The 19,781-nt window shown below is 34.0% G+C and overlaps 1 protein-coding gene across 6 annotated transcripts in view; it reads left to right on the top strand.

Annotated features, from left to right (window-relative positions):
* XRCC4 (X-ray repair cross complementing 4) overlaps positions 1 to 19,781 on the top strand; it is a 232,211-nt gene that overhangs the window by 16,256 nt on the left and 196,174 nt on the right. For all 6 annotated transcript variants that reach the window (XM_058525411.1, XM_058525367.1, XM_058525208.1 and 3 more), the window contains 2 exons: positions 5,371 to 5,519; positions 11,578 to 11,753. In XM_058525411.1, the coding sequence (XP_058381394.1) occupies positions 5,381 to 5,519; positions 11,578 to 11,753 (315 nt within the window). In that variant the 5' untranslated portion in view covers positions 5,371 to 5,380. The remainder of the gene's footprint in view (positions 1 to 5,370; positions 5,520 to 11,577; positions 11,754 to 19,781) is intronic.

Raw genomic sequence — 19,781 nt, forward strand, 5'->3', positions numbered from 1 at the left:
CAACAACTTATTTCTCTTCTCTAAGAGAGAGGCCAAGTATCAAAGACACAAAGTACTAAAGATAAGCTTCTCAATTCTCAACTGTTCTGAGCTCTCAATAAAGCTACTGATGGACAAATTGGGGTGGGACCCAACTGTTTCCACCTGCAGGCTGTCTTAGATCCTTGGCTCTGGCTGGGAGAGGTGCAGATACTAGTTTGACCTTTAGTGCCCTTACAAAACAAAATATGGGCTTTCTTATGGCCCTAATCAATCAGGCCCTCTGAAGAGGATTCCACCCCTTTTCTTCAAGTAGTCTTGCGGAAAAAAAACTGGGCTGACTATTCCCATTTTCAGTGCTGGTGAAAGCAAAGAGATGGTTGATTTGCTCGTACTGAATCTTAAAAGACATTCCAAGTCATCCGTTTTTCTGTTTCTGTGGTTGATTCTTAGGTATGTTAAGTATTTGATATTTAATGAGAGGGTGACCTCAGTAAGTAAAAAAATGACATACTTTCAAAACTGGTTCAAATAGTATATTATCAGGATATTAAGCCTCAGTTGATATAAAGAAAACATTTCTGAGGCTACTGAGGCACAAAATACAGGAAACTGAGTTGTCATATTTGGGCTATTAATATGGTAAGTGCTTAAACATGGCTCACTTGTAGCACCCAAAATCTCAATTTTGAGTTTACTAATATAATAGAATCTTTAAAATAAAATGTGATGAGTTCCTAGAGTTAATTAGAAATTTGGAAAATATTTGAAATACGAATAACTCAAATATGTTGTTAAAACTAATCTGATTGCTAAATGTCTTTTTTAACATTATTGAGATTAAAGCCCTCTGTCTTATGTGAAACTAGGATGAGTCACTGACAGGCATCTGAAGTATTAAGTTTTAAACTAATTTTTCTCTATAATTAGAAATTTGTCATTTGTCTCAAATATGGTAAAAAGTAGCAGTGAAACCAATTGCTGTTTTAGAGTAATTCTAAGTGCTGCATTTTCCTTTCACAAAGTTACATGAATTACTAATGATAGCCGTGGTTCTTGGGGCATATTTAAGAAGAAATAATCTGTAGGTGTGTGTGCATCTGTGTGTTTGTATATAAATCCCAACGAGGTAAAAAATGGCCTTCATAGGTAGTTTCTATTACCCTCCTCCCCCCAAAATTGTGAGGTTTGGGCACATTAGAATTATGCAAGCCTTTAACTGTGTGTCTCTTTCAATGATTGGCATAGAAAAACAGTAACACCCATTTCCAGTAATTTCAAATTTAAGGATTACAGAGCATGTGAGTAATTGGCTGTATGTTAAGTGTATTGACTAATTGATCTAAAAGAAAATATTCACAAATGGATGGAGTATTTCAGAATTAAGCACATTTAGGCAAAGAAGACTTTGATGTAGGAAAAACTTTTGACTGCATGAAATATTTAAAAATAATTATATTTTTTTCAGTGATTATGATATAGTCAAACCTACAAATTTATGTATTTTTAAAATGTTAACATGTTTAATTGATGTGGTTACAAGTACGGTTATTTTATCACTTTGTCTTTTACTGGAAAGAAAAATAGGTTCTGAGTAAACTAGGTAGAAATTAGAGTTATTGCTAATTTATCAATTTGCAGGTAACTTACACTCTTAATTTTAGATATTTTTTCTTTCATTCTGGAAGTTTCTCTGCTTCCTTATGCTTTTTACTGTAAGAGAGTACAGCTCTGTTATTCTGTAATTAGGCATCCTTCCCACCCTACAAGATAGAGATCTCTAGTAAGTTAGCCTTGTTTTGTGAAGAGCTGACAAAGTGAGTTTTTATTTTCATATTCAATTGTTATTTGAGAAAAAATATGATGCTTTATTTATGAGAATATAATAGTTTTAAATTGAGAAAGCAAATTAAAACTCCTGATTTAAAAATTTGCTCTTATTAAAACTTACTGGGGGGCCGGCCCCGTGGCTTGGCGGTTGGGTGCTCAGGCTCCACTACTGGCGGCCCGGTTCGGATCCTGGTCACGCACCGACGCACCGCTACTCCGGCCGTGCTGAGGCCGCGTCCCACATACAGCAACTAGAGGGATGTGCAACTATGACATACAGCTATCTGCTGGGGCTTTGGGGAAAAAAAAAAAAAGGAGGAGGATTGGCAATAGATGTTAGCTCAGAGCTGGTCTTCCTTAGCAAAAAGAGGAGGATTAGCATGGATGTTAGCTCAGGGCTGATCTTCCTCACAAAAAAACCCACAAAATTCACTGGGGTCAGCCCAGTGGCGCAGCAGTTAAGTTCGCGCGTTCCGCTTTGGGTTGGCTGGTGCGGATCCTGGGCACAGACCAACTCACTGCTCATTAAAACATGCTGAGGTGGCATCCCACATAGAAGAACTAGAAGGACCTGCAACTAGGATATACAACTATGTACGGGGGCTTTGGGGAGAAAAAAGAAAAGAAGGAAGATTGGCAACAGATGTTAGCTCAGGGCCAATCTCCCCCCCTCCCCCAAAAAAGAAACATAATCCTTTAAAAAATAAAATAAAACTTATTAATCAGTTGTCAATGAAATGTCAATTAATAGTTTACTTTTGGGTTTTATAGCATATTATATATATTGGTCATAAAAATTTGAAGCAATTTTACACTCTTCCCCCCAAATAAAAGATTAAAGAATATTCTTTTAGCTTTTTAAGGATCATCTAGTAAGAGATTCATGCTATGTGATTAAAGAATAATTCTCTCTAGTTTTTTATCTTTGAAGTTTTTGCTTTGTTTCTGGTTTTGGCTTTTATAATGTTTTTTCTTTGCATATTTGTAATTTTTAGGGTATTTAGTTTTGTTTGTTAGCGTCTACAGCTTAAGTATCTCAATGAAGTACGCATGGTCAAAGGATATTCCAGTATTAGAAAAAATATATTTATTTGCTTTGAACTAAATAATATATGTCATACCGCAGTCTGGTAAGTTTGAGGTCAATCTGGGCAAGATTCTGGAGTGAGTTGCCAGAAGAATGGTTTTTGAATTCATAGAGAAAGAACCTTTAATCGTTAGAAATGACAGTGGGATCAGTAAGAAACAGTCTTAATTTATTTCCCTTTTTTTTTTTAATCGCATTGCTAGACTGGTAGTAGAGTAGGTAGTTTTTGCAGGGGACTCTCCTGATGTCCGTGATTTAAATGGAGCTACTAGCAGTGTACCCACCTAGGAGTGTTGAGAAATGTCTACAAGAGGCTCGTTTCTAGTGGCAATCCACAGGAGTCTATGTGTGAGCTTGTCCTGCTCAACATTTTACATAAATGATGTTAATACTTAGAAGAGAGGTTTATCAAATTTTTAAATGGCAGGGTCAGGGAGAGATTATAAATGTATTGGGTCACAGTAACAGAATCACTATTCAATGTAACTTTGATAAGCCAAATATAAAATATGAAATTGCACCCCTGCAAAAAAAAAAGTAAAAACAAAATTGAACCTTGGATACGTATTTGGTCACATGATTTATGATGAAGGTACAGCAGTGCAGTCAGGAAAGGATGGTCTTTAGTAAATAGTACTGGGTCAATTAGATATCCATGTGGAAAAAATACATCTTGACCCCTACCTGACACAATGCACAAAAATCAATTCCAGATGGATTGCAGCTCTAAATGTGAGAGATATAAGTATAGCTTTTAGATAAACATAGGAGAACATTTTAGTGACTAAAGAGTTCTTAAGCAGGACACAAAAAAGTATAATCATTACATAAAAATTTTGATACATTTACACTTCATTAAAATTAAGTACTTGTTTTCATCCAAAGATACCATTATGAGAGAAAAAAGGTAGCTTACAGAGTGAAAGAAGGTATTCATGGTACGTATATCTATAAAAGGATTCATATCTAAAATATAAAGAACAAATCAAAAAGAAAAGAAACAAAAAATCAATTAAAAAAAACAACTGAAGAAAAACATTGGCAAAATTGAACAGACAATCCACAAAACAGGATATTCAAATGCCCAAATAAAGATACGAAAAGGACTCAACATCATTACTCATCAGGGAAATGTGAATTAAAACCACAATGTAGTACTAAATACCCACCAAAATGGCTAAAATTGAAACCATGAGAAATGTTTGCAAGTGTGTGAAATAATCAGAACACTCATAACCAAGTGTAAATTGGTACAAAGTTTTTAGAAAACTTTTGGCTGTATAGTACTAAAACTGAACATGTGCATATCTTCTGACCCAGCAGTTCCACTCATAGGTATATACCCAACAGAAAAGCCTAGATATTTGCTAGAATGTTTATGGCAGCACTTTTTGTGATAGTCAAAACCTGGAAAGTTCTCTAATGCCTATCACTAGTAGAATGGATAAATGAATTGTACTATATCCATATAATGGAATACTATACAACCATGAACACGATCTACAACTCTACGAAACAATATGGATGAATTTCTCAAACAAAATGTTGGGCAAAAGAAGCCAGAAAATAAAGCATGCCATATGATTATATTTACATAAAAGTTCAAAAATACTCAAAACTCTAATCTCTGTTAGAAGTGAGGAGAGTGGTTATTTGGGGACATAGTGACTGGAAGGAAGGTATTGTGCAACTGAGTTCTCGGGTGGTAATGTTCTTCTTGATCTAGGTGCTGCTTACAGGGATTTGTTCAGTTGTAAAACTCATCAAGTTGTATTTTAGATGTATGTACTTTTCTCTGTATATAATACTTCAATACAAAATTTTAAAAATGTAAAAAAAGTTTATTGGCCTCTGGCTGTGAAAGCTCAATATAACCCATCTTTACTACAGGGTGCTCTTGCCTCAGTGGACACAGTAGGTCACTGAGCCTGGGAACCTCTTTCTTAGAGAAGGCATGACTGCTGACTCTTGGGTTCTGAGATGTTCTTTTCCTAATCTTTGCACTTACTCTGCTTTCTCATTTCATAGTCTTTCTCTAGTCAGAGGCTAAGACTCCTGATCAAATTTACCCTCACTAATCAGAATCACACTCCAGTCCTGAGATTACTCTCAGGTCACTCACACAAGTTCTTGTGACCATTTCTTTTGTTGTAGACAAAGAGCCTGTTGACTCTTGGGGAAGATTTACTTTTCATATTGTTGGAGATAGTAATTTTTATTCAGCTACACAACTTGGGCAAATCATTTGCCATTTATGGGCCTCTGCTTTTCTTATCGGTAAAAATTGTGAATCAATATTGAAGAGAACTGTGATTTACTAAGTTTGGTGGTTGGCTATTATATGCTTTTTTGCCTTTTTTTTTTTTTTTTAATTTCCTTGGTGCTTTGTATAGCTGAGAGACCAACACAGAAGATATCACTATTGGATAGTCACAGTTTCTTCCAAAAATATTGATTTTTTTGTTCTATAACAGGTGACCAGAAATGGAGAGAAAAGTAAGCAGAATCTGTCTTGCTTCTGAACCTGACATGATTCATTTTCTACAAATTGCTTGGGAGAAAACACTAGGATCTGGTTTCGTTGTTACACTTACTGATGGTCAGTCAGCATGGACTGGGACAGGTAATATTAAAAGCAAATTTTTTAAAAGTAAAATTTCAATAATGTGCTTTTCTTCAGTCCTCAATAATACTTCAAATTAAAGTGTTTCTTTAATAGATATTGGGTAAAATTAATATGATTGCTTTTACTTGTTATAGCTGTCTAATTTACACACAGATTTGTAACATTTAATGCTGTTTTCTATAATTGATATTAATAGAAGGATAGAGAAATAAGCATATGCCCCAGCAAATTCTGGTTACCATTTGAGTCTTAGTACTTGGAGTTGGTCAGAGTTTTTAAATGATCTCTTTATACAAAACATAAATAGTACTTTTTACATATATCTTTTCTCAGGACTCCAGGGAAATATTAGGAGGCATGGGAAGGTGGGTTGGCTGGGCTAAGGGTTTGTGTTGGCTTGGGGGAGTGGGGTGGTGGTGGTTTTCTTTTTATTTCATATACTTATATTGTTTGAATTGTTTTCCAATAAACATGTGCTACATTTGTGACAGAACAAAACAGAAATCATAGCCTAAAACTTTGTAAACCAAGGTTCAAACCCGTATGTGGGATTTTGACTATTTTATGACATAGACTTTTGATTTTTTTATCTTTGGCGATAATCTTTTAAAAAGGCTAATGGCCCTGATATCACTTATGGAACATGGCAGGTATAAAGTCAAAATATCTAGAATTATGTTTTACTCCTATAGCAGAGTTTTAACACTCTTCTAAAGTATTTTATTGAAAGATTTAAAAAGCTATTTCGACAGTTATGCAACAGTCATTTCTAGAGTTGTGTTGTGAATGATATTTTAAGTAAAATAATTTTGTCATGTTAATTTATGTACTATTTGTATCTTCTGTCAACTTTTGAAATGTTGCCCTAAAATTTGTTACTATAATTATATTACCTTTTAAAATTATAATACATGTGAAGTTTCATTTCTTTCTTGAATGTTACAAATTCTGTTACACAGCACAGTCAAACTGAATTTATGCTTGCAAGTTTTTAAATTTTTATTTGTCTTTTGTAACAGAGAGCAAGGAATGTTAACATAAGTCTTATGGTAAAATAAAGAAATTTCAAGGGTAATGTTTGCGTTACCTATTATGGTATCTATTTAAGTTGTAAATTTCTATGTAAGAGAAATCAGTTGTTGGTTGGTTATTGCAGTGCAGGAGTGGGTGAAAATTTGTCACGTTAGCTCTATGTATGCTGGTGAAGGTGTACCCAGGTGACAATAGCTCTGTTTTGGGGTGAAGGAGGGTACCTAGGGCTGAAGACCATGGCAGAAAGTTAATGCTGGTTGTCTGGGAGAGAAGAGCAGTTCCATTAGCACAGCCCAGGAGGCAGGTCCTAGGTGAAGTGGTTGCTTGTGTGTAAGGAATACTGTATTTATATCTTAGATATTTCCAGTTGACAAATGGCTTATTCTAAGTATAATGAGAACTTACGGTCAGAGAGATGACCTTGAGATGCTTTGAGAGCCTTAATTACCAAAGAAAAGAGTAAATTCTAATCTAGTCAGTAAACCTCATTGGGAAAAAAGAGTACTCTGATTAACCCTTAAATCTTAATTTAACCAGAAATTTAAGTTAACTTTATTTACACTTATGGAACATTTTATTTGTATTATTCAAAATGTGCTGGCAGTTGTTTTTAATATTAATATGAATATTGTTTCACTAGACTAGATCCATTGAGAGCAAGGAATACATCTGAAATGTCAGCCACTTTGTATAAGTATCTAGACCAGTACCTGGGACTTATATGCTCAATGGATATTCTTTGAAACAAAAAGTGAAAGGATGCGTCAGATGTATAAAACTGGTTAGGAAAAAAAGAAAATGTACTATTCATTTTAGAGTTCATATTTTTTAATGAAAACTCCAGTTTCATGTTTATTTATTGTTGGCATTGTTCATAAATGCAGTATGTTTTACCATTTGTTTTTCAGCTAATGAAATTTAGTGTGGCAAAAAAGTGATATCAAACTTCTGCATCCTTTGCTAGGTTATTAACATTTGGCTTCCTGTACTGAACAAGCTTTCCAACAGAAAATTTTACAGTGCACTGTGTATGGTTGTTTTATGTTCAAAGATATCAAATGAACTTTTAAACCCGACAAATGTTTTATACCTCTCATTATTCATTTCTATTTTCTTGTGTAAATTTTGGGGACAAAATATGAAACAAAATAATATAACATTGTTTCCATGTTTAGTTAAGGTTTATTATATAAATATAATTTGGTTTGGCACTTTACAGATAGACAATAACATGATTAAGAACATTGAAACAATTAAATAGTTGAAACATGAAAATGGATTTCCTTCCTATACCTCATCCTGTTTTTTGTACAACTTTTTGATTGCTTCAACCTTCAATTTGGACAATTTTTTTTCTCTTTTCATTTGAGTGAAATTAAAAGGATGTGGGGTTCCTTTTAATCTCCCACACACTGAACTCACTGATTTCTTTTCCATTAGCAATGTTTTATCTAATGAATGTTTTGGGGTCTAATTATCATGTGGTCTATCATCACTTCAACATTATAGAGGGTTATATCACAGGGTTAAGTCACAAAGTGGGTTAATGATCGATGACTATTATGTGACTTTCGTAAAAATTGCAGTCAGCAGTAAGAAACTTATATCACCCATCTCTGGAGTAGTTTAAAGTTCGTTGAAGAGTAAATTAAATTTTATTAATACGTTTATTGTCAAATAATTATATACACTTATATTTGTCCTAAACATTGATATTTAGTGGCCTATATGGAGATTATGTAACAGAGCTCAGTGGAAAAAGGATTTTTAATGAATAAAGTAGTAAAGTAGGTCCATGATGTGATACCATCAAAATCCCTAATGGGATGATGAGGCTGTGTGTCTTCTAAGCTCTGACACAAACTTAGGATATGCAGTCTTTTGGTTCATTATACATAGGGATCCAAAGGACAGAATCTTCTTTCTTTACTTACATCTTCACCTACCCAGAAATAGTGTTCAAGTGATGCTTTCTTGGCTCCTACCGGTCTGAGAACAATTTCTTGTTGTTTGGTCATGTTGATCTGCTCTCTTTTTATGCCATATTACGCGGTTCAGCTGTATCCTTGCTAAATTTTATTATTTCCATGGCATTTATTTCTGGTCATTGATGTTTTTGGAGCATTGAATGCTTACAGCTGTGCCTCTTCCAGATGTTCTTAGCACAGAATTCAAAACTGGTGCCCAAGTTTTTTTTTCAGGATTGAAGTTCTAAACAGGCAGTCAAGATTTTGCATTTCTGTTATAGGAAATGTTCAAATAAATTTTTTTCTTAAAGAGTAAGTAGAAAAATAATTTCCTCTCATAGGTTTTTTTCCTCTCAAAAATGAAATATTCCATAACAATAATCAGCACAGCATTCACAGATGGAGTAACATCAGAGGATATCTAAGAGGATATCTAAGAGGATACCTACAAGGATATCTAAGACACCAGCCTTTGATTTTAGGCTCCATAAAGCTGCCATTTTTGTCTGTCAGTTTAACTGTTGTAGCCTAGAATAGTGCCTGGCACATAGTAGATGCTTATTAAGTATTTTTGAATAAATGAATTGAATCAATACACTGTTAAGTATTTTCAGATAGGTATCTTTTCATTTTAATGTAATTTAGAATACTTTTTACTAGATGTTTTACCAATAGGCATACTTTATTTTTCTTTTATGTGTTCTTACGTTTTTCTATGACTGTTCTACAGATTTATTTCCTATTTCTCTGTGAATAATTTCCCTTCCTAGGTATTTATAGCTCTTCAAAATTATCCCAACACAAAATATGAAACAATTCCTTAAATAAGAAACATTTATCTTCTTATTTTTATGTTTTTTCAGAACTAATAGGGTATTTGAAAAGTCAATAGAGTTGATAGTGGTGATCATCTTAAATAGTATGCATCTGCCTCAGAGAGAAAAAATATATGCAAGTATTTTAGAAGCCGTAAAATCACATAGAAATATAAGATATTTTTATTCTTACCTTTTCTCAAAGGCTATGTTGAGGCTTATGTTTAAATATCAGAACTTATTATCAAAAATTGATCATGAAAAAATATATGGATACATTCCAAGACTCTCTTTCTCTTGCCTGTCATGGAGTTTCCAGACATTTCACAGCACACAGACCAAAGTTATGAAAAGCTGTGTTATATTTTATGGATTTTTTAAAATCAAGATTTCATTGTTTTTTGTAATATTTCATACTAATGTGTTTTTTAATATCATGGAAGGAAATAATTTATCCAGTGTCCCAGATCTCTACCCCACCTCAAAACCAAACAACTAGAGAGACATAAGTATGAATCCCAGCTTTACCACTTGCCTACTCTATGACACTAGACCGTTACTTGATCTGAGTTTCAATTGGATCATTTGTAAAATGAAAATATCTGTCAGTGTTATAACAGATAAAATAGATAAATGTAACCTTTACATAGAAAAGTATAGAACCATATGGATCTTTCATCATTGCAGTAGCCTGAGTTGATGCAGGAAACCACCCAACCACATACACATTTCAAAAAATTGTTAGACTTAAATCTTGTAATTTTAAAAGCAAGCGGACACATTGCAGCGTTTGAATGTAAGAAAGGGAAATCCCAGGTGCCTTGTATGAAGAGGTGTCTGAAAACCAAAGTGGTTCATGAGAACTAAAGCTTAACTATAGATTCATGGAATATCTGAACTAGATATGTGTCTAAATGCCTGTGATTATAATACCTCAGTGGGGTGGAGTGTTGAGACTGCAGGCCTCGTAAGGAATTGGAGCTGAGCTCTCAGTATAAAGAAAGGAACTTGGAAGTTAATCGGTTAATGAAATCTCCTTAAAAAAAACAAAAACAAAACACTACTGTCTGGTTTGGAGATGCAGCATAGAATCAGACTAGTCACTAAGAGCTATGAGTGAATAAAAGTCTTAACAAAAATCAGAACCCTCAGTCTGTGTTATATATGGGTGAGGAGTGGGAGGTTTAAATTTGAGCTCTGCCTCAAGTGTAAAAACTAAGTTAAGAAATGAACTTTCGGAACTGGTCCAGAACTGGTGAAACCTGTTGAGACTCCAAGAAAGGCAAACCAGTAACCTTCATTTAAGACTACCTCTGCTGCCCAGAGCTCTTGATACTCTGGCTAGAGGAGAGCCATGTTCAAACATTGCAAAGCATGAAAGGAAAAAAAGGCAGATGAGAATGTATCAGCAGCTAGAAGAAATGGAATTAATACCCCAGGAACCACGCATAAAGTCCAACCTGAAAGAGATTTTAAACATGTTTAAAGCTTTCAAATATTTAAAAGATGGGTGTGGCAAGAACAGGATAATATGAAAAAGAAACGAAGAGAATATCTAGAATTGAAAATATAGTTATTGAAGTAAAAATCTGAATAATGAGTAAAACGTCAGCTTTAAATATACCTAGATGAGAGAATTGGAAGCTAGATCTGTAGTATAATGTATGCCATAGAGGAGACTCAATAAATATTAATTTCCTTCCTTTTCTCCCTCATCACATCCCTTAATCTACCTTTCTTATTGTCAGCACATAATGAGATGAGAAGAATGAACTCCATTTTTACTTTAATTTGACTCTGCCCATGTGAGTGAAAAATAGACTATAGACTCTTTAATCTCTTTAATAATTGAGGCAAGGAAGAAAGATGTTGTAAAATACTGAACTTATTATTCATTATAGGAAATAATTCATCTGGCTATGACCTAGGAGCAGGTACACAAGATGGTAGTTTCTGTGGTAATTTACAATGAGTGTATTTTATCTGAGGACAGAGAAGGAATGCAAGGAGTCTAATGTTTTTCAGGTGAGACTTGAGACTAAATTAATGCATTTCTCAAAAATTGCTAGTTCAGTTAAAAGGTATAATTGCATTTAAAAATGTATGGTGTGGGTATTGATTTTACTTTTTGTTTAAAATTCTGTTACATAAGTGATAAATTAGTAGCAGCAGGTAAACCAATATTCTCATGTTTAGAAATTTATTTTTTATTTCAAAACTTTTCATTGATGTTTCCCATAGTTTGTGAATCAGAGATTTCCCAAGAAGCTGATGACATGGCAATGGAAAAAGAGAAATATGTTGATGAACTGAGAAAAGCATTGGTGTCAGGAGCAGGATCAACCGACGCATACAAGTTTAATTTTTCTAAAGAGTCCTGTCATTTCTCCTTTGAGAAAAACCTGAAAGATGTTTCAGTAAGTAAAACTTTCCATAATATTGTAAGTAGTAAAATGTCAGAGCACTTACTGAGGAATTATTTAAGTAACTAGCATATTATTCCCACAATACCTCAGAAATAAAAGTTTGAAAAGTACTTGGTTTCCAAGTTGGAAAATGCTTCAAGGTTACAGTCATTAAATGCTTTACATTAATGAATTGTGAAAAACAATAATTGGAAAATATATTTAGTTTTTAATGTTTTAAAAGTAAGTATTATAGAGATAATTACGTGAATGAGCAGTTCTGAAAAGTGGAGTTAGACCATTGAGACAGGGTTTATTGAATAAGGTGGGGGAAATACTGACTTTAACAAAGAAAGTAATACATTTACCTTTGAATATTTAATAATTATGACTTATTTTCTACTTTATTAGAATGTATTTGAAATTACAAAATGATACAGTTAAGTGTAGTAAGACATGCAATTAGGAATTACGATATTTTATTTATATTATCAAGCCTAGAAATATTAAAATAGGAAGAAATAACTTTCAACCCAAGCTTTCCAAAGCTTGCATGCTTTACAGACAAGGATATCTGCCACTTGTCCTACACCAATTCAGGTCAAGGTGGGTGGTTTATTTATTGAAAGTATGATACTTACTGTTTGTATAGTATACCCAAGTTTATGGGATAATTAGAGATTGAATTATTTGCTTTTTGCCAGTGGTTTATCAATCAGATATGAGATCTATAGTAGAAGAAAGGAAGGGAAATCTTTACTACATTAAGTGTAGAGACAGTTATTGACAATTTGTGCTGGAACTAAATTGAATTTTAAAAATTATATTAAAAAACTCTTTAATTCAGAATGATTAAAGAGATTTCACCAATTAGAGGAACATTTGAAGCAACAGATGGAATCATTCTTTTCGACTAGAAGTTATCCTATAGAGAATAATACAGAGAGACTGATTTCAATAATTATTTCTGTTTAGAAGATACATACTTTTTCTACTTAGCAGCCAATTTATGTAAGTTTCAATAAGCTGAGGTCCTTAAAAGGATAATTTAAAATAGGTTAAGTAAGGTTTGAACTGGCTGCTGAAATTTTGTTATTAATGGCCCAAGCACAATCAGATGATGTTAAATTCTACAGAACTGCCGTTTCTTCTGATATTTTAAAACGTTGTCGGATTGGGAATGATGCCATTTCCCATTCAACAAGCATTCCTATATAACAGCCAACATTATTTCATGCAGCCAGTTTCTGGTTTTTATCTGTTTTGTGTACACTGATACATAACAAATTCCAAGTTTGTAGGGTTCCTTTTGGAAACCTGAAAGGCTTTTGGTATCTTTGACATGGTGAAAAGGGGGATTTGGTACATTGGGCGTGGATGGAGTACTTGCTATGCTTGGCAATACATCTGATTTGGTGGTTTTATGAAGAGAGAACTTTCAAGTCATCATGACTTACGTCTTTTACAATTGGCTTGGCATGTGTCAGCATCAAAACCTGTGACAATAATCCTGAAAGATATCTTGCTTACCACCCTGAAATTAATCACCTCTGTCAGAGTCAAAGCCTTGAACCACTGCCTTTTCAACAGGTTTTCTCAAGAAATGGAAACAGAATAAGAGATTCCCAGTAATGCAGAAGTGTGTTAGTTCCCTAAAGGATATGTCCTAAATCACTACACTGCAGTTTAGCTTGCTGCCTCCTTATTTATTCATTTATTAATTTGCTTTTGAGAAAGGCTACTCTCAGAACAGTTTGACATGGAGGAGTTTTTTCATGACTTGCTTACTTGAGTGATATTTTGGGATATTTGAATGAGGTAAAACTTTCAGTTTGACGTGCTGCAATCAGACTTATGGATGCAGATGAAGATCACAACTTCATTTGGCCAAACTGCTGTGGGACTTTTCCAGTGGTTCAGGATGTGCTTCTGCAAGTTGAATTTCAGAGTGACAATATCTTGTTAATTCATCTGCTGGCAAAAATATGTAGACAATTGGAGAGATGGCAGAATACTTTTTAAGGCTAATTGTGCTTTGGATGACCTAAAAGTTTAAAAGGAGTGTGTAATCCTTTTCTTGATGACACAGACATCTGATTGTTGCCAAAAATGACCTTCTATACCTAGAAGAAAAGAAAAGAATGAACATAGATTCAACTCCAAAAGTTGCAGTGAATTCTGTTGTTTGTTGACATAAGATTGCTCTTCAATGGCAAAGTATATTCCATGAGTTCTAAGTACATTTGCTACCAGATTTGTGCCTCTGAGAGTCAAGGTTTTTAGGCATTTGTTACCATCAATTCAAGAAGTTTTATGTGTGTAATGCTGTGTTGGAGATCACTGCATAATTTGAACATTTTGAATATTCAGGTCATATGAGACTTATTTGATAGTTCCATTTTTATCAGATTTTCTTTTTTTTCCTATTGTTTTAAAAGGAAGTAACCACTAATTTTTGTGTTCCAAAAGACTCAATTTTTTGGAAATCTTATTTTTTGTTTTATCACAGTGAAAGAATTATTAATTTCCAAAGCAATGGAATGTTTAAAATGTATAATGTTTATGTTGATATTTATATACATTTTTTGGAAAGAGTGGCTCCATGATTTTCATAAGATTGCTTTTGAGCTCCTAACGCCCCAAATTTCATTTATACTCTGATTGGCTTTTCTTTATAGATAAATAGATGTTTTTATTTTAACTTAATTCCCATTGGAATACATGTTGAATGACCAGGTGGACACTAACTCTTTTTCTCTGTACAGTACAAGCCTCTGGGACCCCTCCTGCCCCATCACCAGTGCTCTTCAGTTGGCAGTAGATTGTTCTGGATGGAAGCATACTCTAGTGCAAGTGTTTAGAACTCATTGTCTCTTCACTATAAGTATTATCACCCACTCAGGAGATTATTCATGTACTCTGTGTTGCTGCTTTCCCTCTGCCCTTCACAGTCATGCTGATTTTGCAGCATATACTTTGTCATGCAAACAATACATTTTAATTAATAATGTCTTCCTCTTCTTTTTTTGCTGTCGTAACTTGCTCTGTTTCTTCGGAAAAAATATTTCATTTATGAGCCACAAAAAAAGACCTAATTATTTTTGATAAGAATAACCTTAGACTTATCATTTAGCTTATTCCTACCTCTGTTTTCTCATCTATAAAGTTTTAAAGTAATTTCTTGGATTCATTCCAGGTCATCTAACATACTGTAGTTTTATATTTCTAAAAATGGTCCTAATGAAAGAAAACTGTGAAGTTTGAAGGAAAGTTAAACATGATACACACACACACACACACACACACACACACACACACACACGAACTGGCTATAGGCCTTTATTTGAATTATAGTAAAGTCTATTTGTATTTCCTTTCCCTTCATCTCCCCTGCCCCCCACCATGGGATATTGGTTAGTTTAGGCTGAAAATCTGACGACTTAAATAGCATGGAGGTTTCTTTTTCTTTGATGTAAAAATCCAAATAGGCAGTCCTGGGTTGATATGATGGCTTTATGATGTTGGAGGCCCAGGCTTCTCTAATTATGCTGCTTTGCCATTTTTAACAAGTAGTGTTTATCCCCTGGTCCAAGATGGCTGCTCTCGCTTCACTGTTATGTTCACCTTTCAGGTAACAAGACGGAGTTAAAAGAGAAAATAAAGAGCATGTGCATTTTCTTTAAGGCCATCACCCTAAAATTGTACTTGTTACTTTTGCTCACATCCAAGTGTCCAGAACTAAGTCACACAGCTTCACCTAGCTGTAAGGGAGTCTGAAATGTGATCTTCAGGTGTGTCCTCTGCCCAGATTTCCATTACTGTGTAAAAGAGGTGGGGGGATATTGAGGGACAAGTAGCAATCTCTGCACGTTAACATTTAGGCGAGATTGAAGCATCATTCAGAAGAGTGCTTTTTCATTGTTACTGGGCTATTTCTCTAGTATTCTCATTACAGGTAATTGTTTCAGTTATATTTTAGTTTGAAAAATGTTACAACATATAGTAAGATGTAGGCTAGTTTGTATCTTACTATATGTTGCAACTTGTGGAAAATGCGTTCTAAGTTCAAACAGTCTCCCTACATTTATTTAACTTACATTTCTCAGATATATAAAAATGAGGTAAAATAAGTTAGCCAAAAGCAGCCAAAATTGTTTTTAAAAACAGCAGTCCAGAATCCTATATTATTGCCATGTGTCCCTGTGGTTTGGAGGACTTTGAATCCAAGTGGGTATTTCCAGATGAAATATCAGAATTGGATCATTTATTATGGTACTCTGCCAAAGGCTTTGTCAAAAATAGTAATGACTTTCAGGTTTGTGGGAGTATGGGTTGCAAATGTGTTGTTTGAATGCCTGAAAAAGAAATCCTAACACTGTTTTTTTCTGTGATAAAATGTATACATCTGCCATTTTTATATTAAACACTTTATAATTTCCTGACCTTTTTGGAATGTGGGAACTAAATCAGTAATGTAAGTGGTGCAGAAATCCTGCTCAAGGTATATATTTTCTCGTTAAGCCATAGAATAGACTTTAGAATTATTGTTAGTTTTTGTATATAGTGTAAGGTATGGATTGTGGTTCATATTTTGCACATGGGTATTCAGTTGTTCTAGCATCATTTGTTGAATTCTCCACTGAATTTTCTTGCACTGTTTTGAAAATCACTTGTCTGTGTATGTATAGGCCTATATCTGGACTCTGTTCTGTTCCACTGATCTATTTATTTATCTCTGTGCCAACCCCAAACTGTCTTGATTACTTAGGTTTATGATAAATCTTGAATTCAGGTAGTATAAGTCTTTTAACTTTGTTTTTTTCCAAAGTTGTTTTAAATATTTTATATACTTCATATTTTCTGATGAGATTTAGAATCAATTTGTCAATTTCTACAACTAAGTCTGCTGAAATCTTGATTGGGAATGCTTTGAGTCTACAGAATTGACATCTTAACAATACTCAGTCTTCTGACCCATGAACAAGATATATCTCTCCATTTATTTAGGCCAGTGGTTCTCAACTGGGGGAGAGTTTGCTCTTTCAGGGATATATGGTGAATCTGGAGACATTTTTTTTTTTTTTTGTGAGGAATATTAGCCGCGAGCTAACATCTGATGCCAATCCTCCTCTTTTTGCCGAGGAAGATTGGCCCTGGGCTAACATTCATGCCCATCTTCCTCTACTTTGTATGGGACGCCACCACAGCATGGCTTGACGAGTAGTGTGTTGGTGCGCATCTGGGATCTGAACCCGTGAACCATGGGCCGCTGAAGCAGATTGCGTGCACTTAACCGCTACGCCACGGGGCTGGCGCCTGGAGACATTTTTGGTTGTCATAGCCAGCAGCTGCTACTGGCATCCAGTGGGTAGAAGACTTGGATGCTGCTAAACATCCTACAATGCACAAGACAGGCTTCCACATTTAAGAATTATCTGGTCCAAAATGTCGGTAGTGCCAAGGTTTAGAAATTTTGATTAGTATTCCTTAATCACTGGGTAGTTGTTTGTAGTTCTCAAAGTACAGGTCGTGTAAATATTTTATCAGATCTCTCACTTTGAAGTGGAAGCTGAGGTCATTGATTTGAGACCTTTCTTCTTACCTAATACAGGCATTTTAGGATCTAAATTTCCTCCCAAGTGCTGCTTTAACCGCATTTCATAAATTTTGGTATGTCGTGTTTTCATTTTCGTATAGTTTAAAGTACTTTCTAATTTCCCTTTTTATTACATTTTCACTCATGAATTATTTAGATGTTTGTAATTTAGTTTACAATTTTTTTTTGGATATTGCAGACATTTTTCTGTTATTGATTTTTAATTTAGTTCCTTTGTTATTGGAAAAATTTATATGCCTTGAATCCTAATAAATTTATTTGGACTTGTGTTATGGCCCCAGATATGCTCTCTCTTATTCAATGGTCTGTGTGCACTTGAAAGAAATATTTATTATGCTGTTATTATACTCCTACTCCAGCTTTCTTTTGAAAGGAGTTAGCATGGTATATCTTTTTTTATTCTTTTGCTTTTGACTATTTTTGTATTTATTTAAATTGGGTTTCTTTTAAGAAGTATGTAATTGGTTTTTACTTTTTTTAATCCAATCTGGCAATCTGTGTCTTTTAATTGGAATGTTTAGGCTATTTACATTTTATGTGGTTATTGATAATGATGATTTTAAAATCTACTCTCTCTCTATTTGTTCCATCTTTATTCCATTTCCTTGTTCCTCTTATTCTGTGTTCTTTTAGACTAATGAAATATTTTTATTTTTTATGATTCTATTTCATCTTTTTGGTTGGTTTATTATAACTCATTTTTATGCTATTTTAGTTCTTGCTTTAGGGTTTATAGCATATATATTTACCTTATCAGAGATTATGTTGAAGTGATATACTACTTCACAGATAGTCTAAGAATCTTACAACAATATTCTTCCATTTCTCCTCTCCTGAACTTGAATGCTATCGTGGTCATATATTTTACTTCTACATATGTTATAAACTCCACAATATATTGTTATTATTATTGTTTGCAACAGCCAATTAACTTTTACAATTTATTTTGAAATTATTTTAGACTCACAAAAGTTTTCAAAAATTATAGCGTTCCAGTGTACCCTTCACCCAGCTTCCACAATGATAACAATACATAGCCATAGTACATTATTAAAAGGAGGAAATTGACATTGGTACAATATTATTAGCTAAACTACAGACCTAATACAGATTTCACCAGTTTTAACAAGCACTCTGGGGTTTTTTGTTGTTGTGTTGTGTTTTGTTTTGTTTTTGTGTTTTTATAGTTATATGAATTTTACTACAAGTGTGGATTTGTGTAACCACCACCACAATCAGGATACAGAACTGCTTTATTACCACAGAGAGACCCCTTCATTTACTTATGCTACCCCTTTATAGTCGTACCCTGTCTCCAATGTAACCGCCAGCAACCACTTATCTGTTCTTCTTCGTTACAGTTTTGTCATTTTGAGAATATCATATTTATGGAATCATACAGTATGTAACCTTTTGAGATAGACTTTTTTTACACTGAGGATAATGCCCTTGAGATATATTCAAGTTGTTGCATATATCACTAATTAATTTTTATTTATTGCTGAGTAGTACGTTGTATGGATGTACCACAGTTTGTTTATCCATTTACTGACCGAAGAACGTTTGGGTTGTTCCCACTTTTTAGCTATTGCAAAGCTGCTTTGAACATATGTGTGTAGGGGTCTGTGTGAAGGTGTGAAGTAAGTTTTCATTTCTCTAGTGCAGAGGTTGAAGTTAGGCAAAGTATAGCCTGTAGATTGGCTGGCCATTTTGGTAAATAAAGTTTTAGTGGAACATAAGCATGCCTGTTTGTTTATATATTGTCTGTGGCTGCTTTTGTTTTACAGTGGCAAAGTTGAATAGTTGTTAACAGAGACCTTATGGTGTGTAATGTCTAAAATATTTACTTTTGGTGCTTTTAGAAAGAGTTTGCTAACCTCTGGTCTAGAATAAATATCTGAGATTGTGAATGCTGGGTTGTATGATAAGTATGTCTTTAACTTTATTAAGAAACTGCTAAACCATTTTCCAAAGTAGGTGTACCATTTTACATTCTGACCTGAAGTATATGCAAGATCCACATTCTCACCAGCACTTGGTATTGTCAGTAGTTTTTTTTTTAGCCATTCTAAGAGGTGTGTTTTACTATCTTATTGTGGCTTTAATTTGTATTTCCTTAATGGCTAAGGGTGTTGAATATCTTTTCATGTGCTTATTCGCCACCCATGTATCTTCCTTGATGAAGTGTCCGTTCAAATCTTTTACTCATTTCTTTAGTTGGATTGTTTGTTTTCCTCTGCCAGATATGTGATTTGGGAATTTCTTCTTTCAGTCTGTTTCTGGTTTGTTCATTGTATTAACAGAGTCTTTTGTAGAGCAAAAGTTTTTATTTTTGATGAAGTCCAATTTGTGGATTTTTTTTTTCTTTTATAGATTATGCTTTTGGTGTCATTTTTAAAGACTTCACCTAACCCTTAGGGATC

Source organism: Diceros bicornis, chromosome 1, assembly GCF_020826845.1.
Source record: "Diceros bicornis minor isolate mBicDic1 chromosome 1, mDicBic1.mat.cur, whole genome shotgun sequence".
Classification (NCBI taxonomy): Eukaryota; Metazoa; Chordata; class Mammalia; order Perissodactyla; family Rhinocerotidae; genus Diceros; species Diceros bicornis.